At 46.8% G+C, this 15864-nt stretch overlaps 1 protein-coding gene across 3 annotated transcripts in view; it reads right to left on the reverse strand.

The window, feature by feature from the left end:
- The window catches only part of VIPR2 (vasoactive intestinal peptide receptor 2), a 74666-nt gene that overhangs the window by 7369 nt on the left and 51433 nt on the right, over positions 1-15864 (reverse strand). For 2 of the 3 annotated variants that reach the window (XM_055421669.2, XM_088834801.1), the window contains exons 6-7: positions 4474-4615; positions 480-630 (exon numbers count right to left, since the gene is read on the reverse strand). In XM_055421669.2, coding sequence (XP_055277644.1) covers positions 480-630; positions 4474-4615 — 293 coding nt within the window. The remainder of the gene's footprint in view (positions 1-479; positions 631-4473; positions 4616-15864) is intronic. The other variant, XM_088834800.1, reaches the window with a different exon arrangement.

Here is a 15864-nt window from a genome sequence, read left to right on the forward strand (position 1 = left end):
CCCCTTTCCAATTCCAGCTTAGGCAGAACCCTGCTGACAAGCACGTAAGGGGGACTGCACTGGAGACGGTGTCCCTGCCTCTTCTCCCAGGCTCCTTCTTTCCGATTTGCTCCCCCTCCCCGCCATCAGGGTTCACCCCAGGAATGAGAGTCGCAGTTACACCAGGTTCTAGGGCTTCCCTGGTGGCTCAGCTGGTAAAGAATCTGCCTGCAATGCGGGAGACCTGGGTTGGATCCCTGGGTTGGGAAGATTACCCACTCCAGTGTTCTGGCCTGGAGAATTCCACGGACTGTTTAGTCCACGGGGTCGCAAAGAGTTGGCCACGACTGAGCGACTTTCACTTTCAAGCTTCCGAAACATTAAGGTGTTGACTCTCTTCCTCCAGGGCCAGCCCAGGGTTTTTCTGAGCAGAGAGCGCCTCGGTGCGTAGGCCCGAGGGACCGGGAATCAGGCACCTGGCAGGCAGCGGGAGCCCTTACCCCATCCGATCAGGAGGTAGGCCCGGAAGCGCCGGCCGGCGGCGAAGATGACCACGAGCAGGGTGTGGAGGTAGAGCCCCTCCACCAGCAGCCAGTAGAAGTTGGCCATGATGCAGTACTGGAAGAAGACCAGGCTCAGCTTGCAGCCCACCTGCACGGGAGGCGCCGCGTCAGCGCGCCGTCAGGCCGCCGCCCCGGGTCCCCACGCGGGTGCGCCCGGGGTTAGGGCCAGCGCGCATGCTCGTGGGTTGATGCGAGGCCACGACCTGCGGGGCGGATGCGCTCACGCCCGCGGGGTTAGGGCCAGCGCACATGCGCGTGGGCGGAGGCGAGGCCGCGACCTGTGGGGCGGACGCGCGGGGTTAGGGCCAGCGCGCATGCGCGTGGGTGGAGGCGAGGCAGCGACCTGCGGATGCGCTCACGCCCGAGGGGACGGGCGCCCCGCGTACCCGCGTGGGGCCCGGCCGCCCTCCCCCTGACGCTTCCCTCCGCTCTCCTCCTCGCTGTGTACTCTGAACAGGCGATGACAAGAAAAGGAAAACAGGAGAAACCCACCAAACAAATGTTTCCTCGGGTATTTAGAAAGGGGAAATTAGGCTTTAGATCACTGCTGCTGCTGCTAAGGCGTATCCGACTCTGTGCGTCCCCACAGACGGCAGCCCACCAGGCTCCCCCGTCCCTGGGACTCTCCAGGCAAGAACACTGGAGCGGGTTGCCATTTCCTTCTCCAGTGCGTGAAAATGAAAAGTGAAAGTGAAGTCGCTCCGTGGTGTCTCTTAGTGACCCCATGGACTGCAGATCACTAAGCTTATATAAATGCACTGAAAACAACCCCCAGCACTTTTATTTCTATCATTCTGTATCTTACAGCCTGCTCCCCAAATGCATATTTGTGGATAGATGGGGTGGATACACTAATATATGTGTGGATAGACCCACACACGGGCACTTGGTGCACAGGCAAGAAACGCATGGCAGCCTTTCAGGTGGGCGCCGGGCTGTGGGGAGCTTTGACTCGGAGAGGCGCCCGTTCCCTAGCACTAGGTTTCTCCTGCTCTGTTTCCAAGTCGGTTAAGGTTTACTGATGTCGAGTGTGGGGCGGGAGGTCCAGCATGTGGAGGCTCCTCACCAGACATCAGGGCTGGGCCCGGTAAGTGGAAAGAGGCACATAAAAACCCAACGATCAGACCCTGGGACTGGCGCCCCTTGTTGGAACAGTGACAGAGGCAGGTCTGGGTGTCGGGGAGAAGGAGCCCACGCCCGTTGATGGAAGAGCCCACAGTGAGCCCTGCTGGCTGGTGCAGGAGTGTTCTGCACACGCCGCGCCCAAGGCATCCAGCTCTGCTTGTTACAACTTAAATAAATGTGACCTTTGCTGTCTCCAGTCTCTCTCCAGTCCCCCGACCGAGTGGTGGCAGAAAATAGAAACCAAGGTGTGTCTGTTACTGGCCAGACGGTCACACAGACTACATCACACCTTCCAGATTCAAAGGAGACCCTGGGACACTGGTAGATTCAGAGTTTCCAAGACAAACTGCTGAAGGAGGAAAAAAGACAAAGTATGTTTAAGATGACTCCAGTTCCTTCTTCTTGGTAAAATGGTTAAAACGCCATGTTTGCATTTCTTCCCCGCGGCTCCTCCGCCATCAACACGCTCCAAGGGCAGAGGCTCTGGGGTGAAGGGCTGTCTGCCAACCTTCAGTTGTGGGAAGGCCAAGAGGCCAGCGGCCAGGATGGCACCCTCCTCGGTGCCCAGCGGGTCCTCGGCCAGTCCTGTCCCATCTGGGAGCCTCTACCACCCACGGCAGCCAGGCGTGCAGGGCGCTGAGCCCCAGGGTCTGCAGGAGGTCCTGCTGAAGGTCAGCTTCAGGTGGCCCTCGGGTCGCTTCTTTTCTCCAGACTGAAGCACAGTTTCCACAGTTAAGATGAAACCCAAACCAAGGAGTGCCAAGGAGGAGGCGCCTGTGTGAGTGTGGGCTGGCCTTGGTAGGGATGGAAGCTGGGTTCTGTCTCTAGGTCCACTTTATGAGCCAATAAAGCTGGCTTCTTTGATGCGCAACCCTTTGAAAAGACGAGAAAACTGCACCCACGTCCATGACTGTCAAAGGCACAATCCGGGGTCACACCTGGAAACGTTCGCCTCTCGGGCCCTATGGGGACAGAAGCATTTCTCTGGGGAGACTTACATCCACAGGCGCTAAAGCAAGCAAACAGGAGCTCTTACTTAAACGTGTGAAAGTGACGGTTGCAAGGCTGGGGATGGAGGCTTTGTCACCCCTATGGGTCTGGAGCCCGAAACCCTCACTGCTCAGCGAGCAGCAGAGGTGAAGGCCATGGCCACGGCCACTTTGTGGTTTCCAGTGTCTTGTGTGCCAGGTGCTCTACACTCCGAGGACGTGGCCTCCTGCAACACTACTCAAAGCCCCTGTCTTCAGAGCTGTCCTTCCAGGGCTGGAGCCAAACTTTCTCGATGGGACAGACTGTGAAGGGTGTGTGTGTGCCTGGGTGTGGGCACACATGGCTGCATGTCTGCATGCACATGTGTGAGCACACACGGCTGTGTTTCTGCCTGCACATGTGCACCTGTGTGTGTTGATAGGCTCTGCTCACTTCCCTTCCTCCTGCTCCCTCTCCCCCCTCTGCCCCCCTATTCTATCCTGGGCTGTGGCGCCCAGGACCCTTGGCAAAGTCAGGCCCCCAGCCCAACCTCCTGCCTCCTCTTTGGGAGTACCCCTGTTCAGATGTTTCAGACCTCACTGCACAGCTCAAGACTTCTGAGTTTGCCCCCAACGCCCCAGGCAGGTGGGACTCCCAGCAGGAACATCTAAGTTTCCATCCCCCCACCCCCACCTCCCTCAGTCTGGAGCCGTCCAGGTCCTCTGTGTACACAGCAGGACAGCATTCTGCTCGTGTCAAGGGCCTGGTGTCTGTGGGTCCATCAGGGTCACTACATCCTTTAATGAAGGAGGAGCTAAGTAAGGAGGGCTCCTTGGAGCAGAACTCTGAGTAAGGCAGAGAAGGGGCGGAAGATTTCTCAGCGGGAGAACTGAGTTTCCCCCGTCCTGGCCTCTGGGAGACCCCATCCGCGCAGAGGAGACTCAATCCTGGGACAAGAGCCCAGGGCTCCCTCCACCTGGGGTGGGATGTTCGGGTGGAGGTCGCGCTGCTGATCTTCCTGTTGCATTCGGTCCATACGCCACACGGCGGGACTGTCCCCAGGGGTATATTAACCTGCGGGCCGGGAAGCAGCTGGAGCTCTACAGAGTGATAAAGGCTTTACTGTCTTAGAACGACCCTGACTCAGACCTTTTCAGTCCAGAGGAATGGAGTCAGACCATGAGTCCATCTGTGTGGGATGTGGGTGGAGAACCAGGCCTGGCTCTGCGTGGAAGAGCCGATATCCGATCTGACCAGGCGATGTGAAGAAGAATCCAGGCGGCGAGAAGGACTGGACCGCAGCGTGCTCAATGAACAGGCCAAACTGAGCATTGTCCTAAAGCCCCACTACGTCTGCTGTGAGCCCGGCCTGCACTGCAGAAACTACCAGTCTGGTGATCCCCGTGCGGCCCAGTCCCCGCACTGCATCCCGGGCAGGTGCCAGGGCCACGTTCCCCCATGTGGTACCCGCCCAGCCAGCTGGAAGCATCCACTGCTCGGAAACCTGGACACGGGGGAGAAAACGGCATCGCACGTACCCACCCGTGTGCCCTTCTTCCAGCTCCCAGCTGCTGCTGGTCCCCCGGGCAGTGCCCTAGAGCAAGTCTGGTTTTGCCCGTGTCAGCGCTCGGGCATGACCTCCCAGCAGGCAGCACCTGTGACCCCACTCGCAGTGCCCGCAGCCCTGCGATGCTCTGAGTGCAGGCTGGACCCCCGCCACCCGCCGACCGGGGCCTCGGTGAAGCCAGCTCTGGACCTCATCCCAGATGGAGGTCTGTGGCCGGGTGGGCGGCAGCAAACAAGGCTGCCTAGAGGGCCTGGCCCCGTACAGCCTTACCCAGGAGGACGGCAGGTCTGGGCAGTGCAGCGTCCCGGAGCTGGAGTACAGCACGTCGTCCTTGACCAGCACCGAGACGGCCCGCAGGATGAAGGACAGGAACAGGTTCAGGTGGATGTAGTTCCGAGTGCAGTGCAGCTTCCTGCAGGGGAGGGGCAGGAGGGAGGGGGAGGGGGAAGGGAGGGGAGAGGAGGGGGAGGGCGAGGGAGGGTGGGGGCAGGGGAATAGGAGTTGTGGGGAGAGGGAGGAGATGGAGAGCTGAAACCGCGACAGATGCCTGTGTGGCTTGTCTTAAAGCTTCTTTTTCATGGACATGAATAACGTTGGAGAAGACTCCTTGGACTGCAAGGAGATCCAACCAGTCCATCCTAAAGGAGGTCAGTCCTGAGTGTTCGTTGGAAGGACTGATGTTGAAGCTGAAACTCCAATACCTTGGCCACCTGATGGGAAGAACTGACTCAGTGGAAAAGACCCTGATGCTGGGAAAGACTGAAGGCAGGAGAAGGGGACGGCAGAGGATGAGATGGCTGGATGGCATCATCGACTTGATGGACATGAGTTTGAGTGAACTCCGGGAGTTGGTGATGGACAGGGAGGCCTGGCGTGCTGCAGTTCATGGGGTTCCAAAGAGTCGGACACGACTGAGCGACTGAACTGAACAATTTAAGTATTACCTATGTATTTAAGATGGTTTCTGCTTTGCATTACAGTACACATTTTTGTGTATCAATCAGTTCAGTTCAGTTCAGTCGCTCAGTCATGTCCGACTCTCCGCGACCCCATGAATCACAGCACGCCAGGCCTCCCTGTCCATCACCAACTCCCGGAGTTCACTCAAACTCATGTCCACAGAGTCGGTGATGCCATCCAGCCGTCTCACTCTCCGTCGTCCCCTTCTCCTCCCTTAATTTCTGACTTTGCGCCTTGGAGCAGAGTCCTAGAAACAGGATTTTGGGATAAATGTATATAGCACAGCCATGGTGCTTCTGAGGCTGTAGGACACCCAACTTCACAGATGTGAACGTCATGTGTCTCTGCAAGCAAACTTCCACCTCAAAGGACCTGTCTTTAAACTTAACTTTATGTGATATTTGCTTCTCTAAAACATGTTAAGAACATTTTGTTTATAATCATTTTACAACACTTAAATTCTGCTTTGGAGAAGACTTAATTAGATATTTGATTTAACTCTGACTTTTAATTGTTTGGTGACAAGCTGTTCCACACAAATGCACTTCCAAGATCATTAAAACATTAACTCCTTAAGTTGAAGTAGAGTTTACAAATTTGAAGGATATTAAAAAATATATTCTAAGCAGACTTCCACCTGTGGCTCCAAAGAGAAACTTATCTGACCTCCTCCCACGTCAACCGTGATTTAAAAAGTTGTGAACGGAGCTCTGGAGGGCAGCTGAGGGGCTGGGACCTAGAGGCCTGGGGCCCTGGTGAGGAAGGAGCATCGGGCGCTGCAGCCTCCTCTCATCTCCTGGCTGAGGGGAACCCAAGTTTCAGGGCACAGCACTGATTAGAGAGCTGAGGTCCAGAGCTTGTAAGAGCGTCACCGGCTGGAACGGACAGCAAAGACATTAAGGGCTTTCAAGGCGGCCGAGTGGAGAAGAGGAAGCCACAGGAGCCTCAGACTCTGCAGGCAGTTACCTGAGAGGTTTTCCTTCTCGTTTCATTTCCCAAGGTGCTCATGTATTGGATGGGTAGAAGGATTCCTAGGTTTTCACACCCCTAAAGGGCTGTGACTTAGGAATAATGACAAACCAGCCTTCAGAGAGCCTGAAATGCGGCCTTAGATTGACTCAATCCCTGCCTGGCTCAGGCCAGTCTGCCCATCTTGCTAGAAAGAATAAATCCTCTCTATGGTACAATACCATCTAAAGCGCCTATGATTTAATTATATGTAACTTTAATAATCAATTAATAAATATGCCAGAAATAGTACCAAATGATCAAATGCAGTTAAAAATGGAAAGACAAAAATAAAAAAGAACAGAAAGAGATCCAGATACTGGCATTTTAGGACATAACTATGAAATGGCTCTGATTAATGTATCCAAGAAAATTAGAGGGTGGTGCTCTAATAAATATTTCCCTTTGCTTCTGACTTAGTGCCAAAGAATTGACGCTTCTTAACTGTGGTGCTGGAGAAGACTCTTGAGAGTCCCTTGCATTGCAAGATCAAACCAGTCAATCCGAAAGGAAATCAGTCCTGGATATTCATTGGAAGGACTGATACTGCACCTGAAACTCCAGTACTTTGGCCACCTAATGAATTGACTCATTGGAAAAGACCCTGATGCTGGGAAAGATTGAAGTCAGGAGAAGGGAATGACAGAGGATGAGATGGTTGGATGGCATCACCAACTCGATGGACATGAGTTTGAGCAAGCTCCGGGAGTTGGTGATGGACAGGGAGGCCGTGTGTGCTGCAGCCCATGCTGTCGCAAAGAGTCAGACACAACTGAGTGACTGAACTGATACTGGTTAGAGGATGGAATTAATTGTAAAAATCAGATGAAAAATTGAAAATTTTAAAAAACCCATGAAATTAAGAATTAAATAGCTGGGTTTAAATATTAGATTAGTACTAGTAAAATAGAGTATTAGTACAAGTTGGAAAACAGATTGGGAGACTATGTCTGAAGTCCTGCATGCGTGTGTGCTTAATCGTGTCTGACGCTTTGCAACCCCACGGACTGCAGCCTGCCACACCCCTCTGTCGGTGGGAGGTCGCCATTTCCTCCACCAAGGGATCTTTCCAACCCAGGGATCAAACCTGTGTCTCTTGTGTCTCCCGCACTGACAGGATTCTTTACCACTGAGCCACCTGGGAAGCCCATGTCTAAAGTAGAGAGAAACAAATTAATGGAAAATATAAAGAAACAAGAGGAAATGTACAGGAAATGTTGAAAATATTTATCATGTGAAAATGGTGTTTCAGAAGGAAAGGAGAGAGAGAATAAGGTAGAAGAAATATTTGAAGAGCTGCTGGCCAAGAATTCTTGAAACTGATAAAATGTAATAACAGATTAAAGGAATTCCACTAACCCCAAGTAGGAGGATTTCAAAGAAAACCACACTAAAGCCCATGACTAGTTTTTAGCAAAACTGCTAAAAACCAAAGACAAAGAAAAAAGTCTTCAAAGGACCCAGAGAAAAAGACTCACCCTTCAGCAGCATTATGTTGAGACTGGAAGCTGATTTTTTCAAAAGAAATGATGATGTACATCTTTAATGTGATGAAAAAAAGTAACTGCCAACAAAGAATTCGGTACTCTCAAAAATATCCTCAAAAGTGAAGGCAAAATTAAGATGATTTCAAGCAATCAATAGCCATGAGAATTCATTACTGGGAGGACTGGTCTCCTAAAAGGAGATCTTCAGGGAGGAGGAAGATGACCCAGATGGAAACACGAAGATGCAGGAAGGAAAGACAGACAGATGGGCAATTCTAAACAAATACTGACTTTGAAAATAACAAAAATAGTGATCATGCATGTGGCATTTAAAATATGTGCACAATTAGAATACATAACAATGACACACAAGTCATGAGGCTGAAGGGAAGGCTTGAGTTGCCTGGAAGACATGGAAATAGTAACTGGAGGTTAATGCCTGTGAGACACGGATGCACTTTGTTTATATAAGGTGAAAACAAGAGGAAGGATCATGAATATATGACTAACAATCCAAAAGGGAAACACTGGAATAATAAAGATACTTGACAACTTAAAAACAAACACAAATAGAGTGCAGAGGCCACAAAACAGCTGAGACAATAGTGAACAGATGGAAGCAGACTGAAACTCCAGCTTGTCAGCAAGTAGCTGGAATGTAAGTGTAAGACTGTGTGTGTGACTAAGAACAGACTGGAAGTAAACAACAAATCTCAATTAAATGGAACTTATAGAACACTCAAATGTAAAACAGGGATATACCTTGCAGATATCAAATAAAAGAAAGCGGACATAACTACACTAATATAGAAGTAGATTTATTTTTAAGGCAAGGCACATTACTGAACATGGACAGCTTATAGGAAGATAAAACATGAAATGGTGTGCCCCTAATAACATACCCTTGAAATATATAAACAGTGAAATAAACAAATGGAGATGTAGTTAAGTCCACAATTATAGTTGGGGATTTTAATGCACGTCCCTCAGTAACTGATAGAACAAGTGCTGGTTGTTCAGGTGTGTCCGACACTTTGTGACTCCATGGACCATAGCCGAAGAGTAAAATTTAGAATATTTAAATAGCATGATTGATAAATGATGTGAATGATACATGTAGCACACAAACCAATAACTGTAGAATTTGCATTGTCTTAAAATGAAACTTTGACTAAAAAAGACCAGATTCTGAGTCACAAATCAAATCTTAACAAATTTCAGAGGATTTAATTCATGTGGTATGCTGATTACCACGAGTTACGCCAGAAATCATTAGCAAGCTGAATAGAAAACTAATAACAGATTGGAAATTAAACTATAAACTTTCATAGTTAAAAGATAATCAAAAGAAGAGTTTAGAAAAACTAGGACTAAATGGTAATGAAAAACACATGTTTAAACTTGAAAGATGGGACTGAAGCAGGTCTGAGAGGGAAACTTGTAGATATAAATAAAGCAGTTTAAACAAAGGAAGGCTGAACATCTAACTTAACAAGCTAGAAAAGAACACCAAATCGAAACCAGAGAACACAAAAGGAAGGAAATAATGAAGATAAGAGGACACGTCAGGAAGTTAATAAATAAGCATACAAGAGAAAAAAGTCAAAAGCTGGTTCTTGGAAAACTGATAAAACTGATAAAACTTTATACAGTATGATTCATCAAGATACAAAGAAGGAAAATAAAAATGACCAATGTTGCGACTCCATGAACTGCAGAACACCAGGCTTCCCTGTTCCTCACTATCTCCTGGAGTTTGCTCAAACTCATGTCCACTGAGTCGATGATGCCATCCAACCATCTCATCCTCTTCACCTCTTCTCCTCCTACCCTCAATCTTTCTGAGCATCAGGGTGTTTTACAGTGAGTCAGCTGTTCTCATCAAGTGGCCAAAGTTTTGAAGCATCAGCTTCAGCATCAGTCCTTTCAAAGAATATTCAGTGTTATTTCCTTCAAGAAAATTAGAGATTCCAAGGGAACATTTCATGCAAAGATGGGCTCAATAAAGGACAGAAATGGTATGGACCTAACAGAAGCAGAAGATATTAAGAAGAGGTGGCAAGAATACACAGAAGAACTGTACAAAAAAGATCTTCATGACCAAGATAATCACGATAACGTGATCCCTGACCTAGAGCCAGACATCTTGGAATGTGAAGTCAAGTGGGCCTTAGAGAGCATCACTATGAACAAAGCTAGTGGAGGTGATGGAATTCCAGTAGAGCTATTTCAAGTCTTGAAAGATGATGCTGTGAAAGTGCTGCACTCAATATGCCAGCAAATTTGGAAAACTCAGCAGTGGCCACAGGACTGGAAAAGGTCAGTCTTCATTCCAATCCCAAAGAAAGGCAATGCCAAAGAATGCTCAAACTACCGCACAATTGCACTCATCTCACACGCTAGTAAAGTCATGCTCAAAATCCTCCAAGCCAGGCTTCAGCAATATGTGAACCGTGAACTCCCAGATGTTCAAGCAGGTTTTAGGAAAGGCAGAGGCACCAGAGATCAAATTGCCAACATCTGCTGGATCATGGAGAAAGCAAGAGAGTTCCAGAAAAACATCTATTTCTGCTTCATTGACTATGCCAAAGCCTTTGACTCTGTGGATCACAATAAACTGTGGAGAATTCTGAAAGAGATGGGCATACCAGACCACCTGACCTGACTCTTGAGGAACCTGTATGCAGGTCAGGAAGCAACAGTCAGAACTGTACATGGAACAACAGACTGGTTCCAAATAGGAAAAGGAGTACGTCAAGATTGTATATTGTCACCCTGCTTATTTAACTTATATGCAGAGTACATCATGAGGAACGCTGGGCTGGAAGAAGCACAAGCTGGAATCAAGATTGCCGGGAGAAATATCAATAACCTCAGATATGCAGATGACACCACCCTTATGGCAGAAAGTGAAGAGGAACTCAAAGGCCCCTTGATGAAAGTGAAAGAGGAGAGTGAAAAGGTTGGCTTGAAGCTCAACATTCAAAAAAGTAAGATCATGGCATCTGGTCCCATTACTTCATGGGAAATAGATGGGGAAACAGTGGAAACAGTGTCAGACTTTATTTTTTTGGGCTCCCAAATCACTGCGGATGGTGATTGCAGCCATGAAATTAAAAGACGCTTACTCCTTGGAAGGAAAGTTATGACCAATCTAGATAGCATATAAAGAGCAGAGACATTACTTTGCCAACAAAGGTCCATCTAGCCAAGGCTATGGTTTTTCCTGTGGTCATGTATGGATGTGAGAGTTGGACTGTGAAGAAAGCTGATCATCGAAGAATTGATGCTTTTGAACTGTGGTGCTGGAGAAGACTCTTGAGAGTCCCTTGGACTGCAAAGAGATCCATCCATTCCATTCTAAAGGAGATCAATCCTGAGTGTTCATTGGAAGGACTGATGCTAAAGCTGAAACTCCAATGCTTGGGCCACCTCATGCGACGAGTTGACTCACTGGAAAAGAGTCTGATGCTGGGAAGGATTGGGGGCGGGAGGAGAAGGGGATGACAGAGAATGAGATGGCTGGATGGCATCACCGACTCGATGGACGTGAATTTGAGTGAACTCCGGGAGTTGGTGATGGACAGGGAGGCCTGGCGTGCTGTGATTCATGGGGTCGCAAAGAGTTGGACACGACTGAGCGACTGAACTGAACTGAACTGATTTCCTTTAGGGTTGACTGGTTCGATCTCCTTGCAATCCAAGGGACTCTCAAGAGTCTTCTCTAACACCACAGCTCAAAAGCGTCAATTCTTTGGTGCTCAGATTTCTTTATAGTCTAACTCTCACATCCATATATGACTACTGGAAAAACCATAGCTTTGACTATATGGACTTTTGTCAGCATAATAACATCTTTGCTTTTTAATATGCTGTCTAGGTTTGTCATAGCTTTTCCTCCAAGCACCAAATGTCTTTTAATACCATGGTTTGCAGTCACCGGCCACAGTGATTTTGGAGCCCAAGAAAACGTCACTGTTTCCATTGTCTCCCCTTTTATTTGCCATGAAGTGATGGGACCGGATGCCCTGATCTTCATTTTTTGAATGTTGAGTTTTAAGCCAGCTTTTTCACTTTCCTCTTTCACCTTCATCAAGAGGCTCTTTACTTCGTCTTTACTTTCTGCCGTTAGAGTGGTATCATCTGCATATCTGAGGTTGTTGATGTTTCTCCTGGCAATCTTGATTCCAGCTTGTGATTCATTCAGCCCAGCATTTTGCATGATGTACTCTGCATATAAGTTAAATAAGCAGGGTGACAATATACAGCCTTGACGTACTCCTTTTCCTATTTGGAACCAGCCCGTTGTTCCATGTGCAGTTCTAACTGCTGCTTCTTGACCTGCATACAGGTTTCTCAGGAGGCAGGTAAGGTGGTCTGTTATTCCCATCTCTTTCAGAATTTTCCACAGTTTGTTGTGGTCCACATAGTCAAAAGCTTTATCATAGTCAATGAAGAAGTAGATGTTTTTCTGGAATTCTCTTGCTTTTTCTATGCTCCAACAGATGTTGGCAATTTGATATCTAGTTCCTCTGCCTTTTCTAAATCCAGCTTATACATATGGAAGTTCTTGGTTCACGTACTGTTGAAGCCTCATTTGAAGGATTTTGAACATTACCTTGCTAGCATGTGAAATGAGCGCAATTGTGTGGTAGTTTGAACATTCTTTGGCATTTCCTTTCTTTGGGATTGGAATGAAAACTGACCTTTTCCAGTCCAATGGCCATTACTGAATTTTCCAAATTTGCTGGCATGTTGATTGCAGCACTTTAACAGCATCATCTTTTAGGGTTTTAAATAGTTCAGCTGGAGTTCCATCACCTCCACTAGCTTTGTTTGTAGTACTGCCTCCCACGGCTCACTTGACTTCACATTCCAGGAGACGACTCTACATATGGACATCACCAGACTGTCAATACCAAAGTCAGATTGATTATAATCTTTGCAGCTGAAGATGGAAAAGCTCTATACAGTCAGCAAAAATAAGACCGGGAGTTGACTCTGGCTCAGATCATGAGCTCTTTATTGCAAAATTCAGGCTTAAATTGAAGAAAGTAGGGAAAACCACTAGGCCATTCAGGTATGACCTAAATCAAATCCCTTATGATTATACAGTGGAGGTGACAAATAGATTCAAGGGATTAGATCTGGTAGAGAGAGTGCCTGAAGAACTATGCACAGAGGTTTGTAACACTGTACAGGAGGGGGTGATCAAAACCATCCCCAAGAAAAAGAAATGCAAGAAGGAAAAATGACTGTCTGTGGAGGGCTTACAAATAGCTGAGAGAAGAAGAGAAGCGAGAGGCAAGGAAGAACGGGAATGAAACACCCAACTGAATGCAGAGTTAAATCCTTCGTAAGTGAGCAATGCAAACAAATAGAGGAAAACAGTAGAGTGGGAAGGACCAGAGATCTCTTTGCCCACTCCGGTGTTCTTGCCTGGAGAATCCCAGGACGGGGGCGCCTGGTGGGCTGCCGTCTGTGGGGTCGCACAGAGTCGGACACGACTGAAGTGACTTAGCAGCAGCAGAGATCTCTTTAAGAAAACTGGAGATACCAAGGGAACATTTTATGCAAAGATGGACACAACAAAGGACAGAAACAGCAAGGAGATAACAGAAGTAGAAGAGATTAAGAAGAGATGGCAAGAATACACAGAACTATACAAAAAAGATCTTAATGACCCAGATAACCACGATGGTGTGGTTACTCACCTATAGCCAGATATCCTGGAGTATGAAATCAAGTGGGCCTTAGGACGCATTACTACAAACTAAGATGACCAATACCAGGAATGAAAAAGGAGATATCAGTATAGCTCTTACACACACAAAATATGATAAGAGACATATAGATGAAATGAACAGATTCCTTGAAAAATACAGCTTATAATTAACATGAGGAGAAACGGAGAATTTGAATCATCCTATGTCTGTTTTAAAAAACTTGAACCTAAAAATAAAACCTTCCCACATGAGAATTCTCCACCCAGATGGCTTTCCTGGTGAATTCCACAAATGCTACAGAGGAAACAGCGCCTTATTCAACCTTCACTATACCACAGAATAGGAAATAGGGCCACTTGCTCATTCACTTGTGGACCAGCGTAACTGTCATAGCAAAGGCTGATTTTACAAGAAAGGAGACTACAGATTAAATTCATGAATGTAGACACAAAAATCCTAAACAAGATATTAGTAAATTAAACCCAACTACAGACGCCGGGCTCCGGCGCAACCGACCACGTGCAGAATCGTGGCTGAGAGGAGCTACCCCGCGCCCAGGGTTAGGGCGGTGGCCGAGAGGAGCTGTACCACGTTCAGGAGGCGGTGGCTGCTTGGGCACCGGAGGGCCGAGAGGAGCTGCTCCACATTCAAAGCAGGAGGGGCGGCCTTGAGGAGATACCCGTCGTCCAAGGTAAGGTACAGAGGCTGCGCCTTGCTGGAGCAGCTGGGAAGAGATACTCCACGACCAAGTGGAATATAAGAATCCAGTGTTCTGGGGAGGAAGGAACAAGATGGCGGAGGGATAAGACGGCAAGACCACTTTCTCCCCCACAAATTCATCAAAAGAACATTTGAACGCGGAGTAAAGTCCACAAAACAACTTCTGAATACTGGCAGAGGACATCAGGCTCCCAGAAAAGCAGCCCATTGTCTTCTAAAGGAGAGAGAAGAAATCCAGCTCCACCCACCAGAACACCGACACATGCTTCCCTAACCAGGGAACCCGGACAAGTCACCCGTCCAACCCCACACACAGCGAAGAAACTACATAATAAAGAGAACTCCACAAACTGCAAGAAGAGGGAAAGGCCACCCCAAGCAAAGCAATATAAGCAAGATGAAGAGGCAGAGAAATACCCAGCAAGTAAAGGAACAAGATAATTGCCCACCAACACAAACAAAAGAGGAAGATATAGGGAATCTACCTGATAAAGAATTTCAAATTTTGATGGTGAAAATGATTCAAGATCTTGAAAGCAAAATGGAGTTACAGATAAATAACCTGGAGAAAAGGATTGAGAAGATGGAAGAAAGATTTAATAAGGACTTAGAAGAAATAAAAAAGAGTCAATATACAATGAATAATGCAATAGATGAGATCAGAAACACTCTGGAGGGAACAAACAGTAGAATAACAGAGGCAGAAGACAGGATAAGCGAACTAGAAGATAGAATTGTAGAAATAAATGAAACAGAGAGGAAAAAAGAAAAACGAATTAAAAGAAGTGAGGACAATATTAGAGACCTCTGGGACAATGTTAAATGCTCCAACATTCGAATCATAGGAATCCCAGAAGAAGAAGACAAAAAGAAAGACCATGAGAGAATACTTGAGGAGATACTAGTTGAAAACTTCCCTAAAATGAGGAAAGAAATAATCAAAGTCCAAGAAACCCAGAGAGTCCCCAACAGGATAAACCCAAGGCGAAATACTCCAAGACACGTATTAATCAAATTAACAAAGATCAAACACAAAGAACAAATATTAAAAGCAGCAAGGGAAAAGCAGCAAATAACACATAAGGGGATTCCCATAAGGATAACAGCTGATCTTTCAACAGAAACTCTTCAGGCCAGAAGGGAGTGGCAAGACATACTTAAAGTGATGAAAGAAAATACCCTACAGCCCAGATTACTATACCCAGCAAGGATCTCATTCAAATAGGAAGGAGAAATCAAAAGCTTTACAGACAAGCAAAAGCTGAGGGAATTCAGCATCACCAAACCAGCTCTCCAACAAATGCTAAAGGATCTTCTATAGACAGGAAACACAGAAAGAGTGTATAAACTTGAACCCAAAGCAATAAAGAAAATGGCTACTGGATCGTACTTATCAATAATTACCTTAAACGTAAATGGGTTGAAATTTTCAAAAAGGCTAGGAAACAATTCTCATAGCCATCAATAGTTCAGTGTTGAGTTCATGAATAGTTTTTAAAGTTTGGGACAAACTGTAGTATTTGCTATTTGAAGTACTATTTGTAATTGGCATATTACGATGTAACATTGGTCTTCATTTCCAACTTAAAACGCCTAAAAATGCCTAACAGGTTTTTAGATTTGTGAATTTTAGTTGAAATGTATTTTACGATGTTACTAAATTACCTGCAGAAATATTGAAATATTTCAGAGAACTTATTCACTGTACTTTTAATTTATTTTATTATAAAAGTTATGAACTGTAGAAAGTTTTACTTGTT

This window comes from Moschus berezovskii, chromosome 3 (genome assembly GCF_049115385.1).
Source record: "Moschus berezovskii isolate FMDL1 chromosome 3, NW_MosBer_1.0, whole genome shotgun sequence".
In the NCBI taxonomy this organism is placed as follows: domain Eukaryota; kingdom Metazoa; phylum Chordata; class Mammalia; order Artiodactyla; family Moschidae; genus Moschus; species Moschus berezovskii.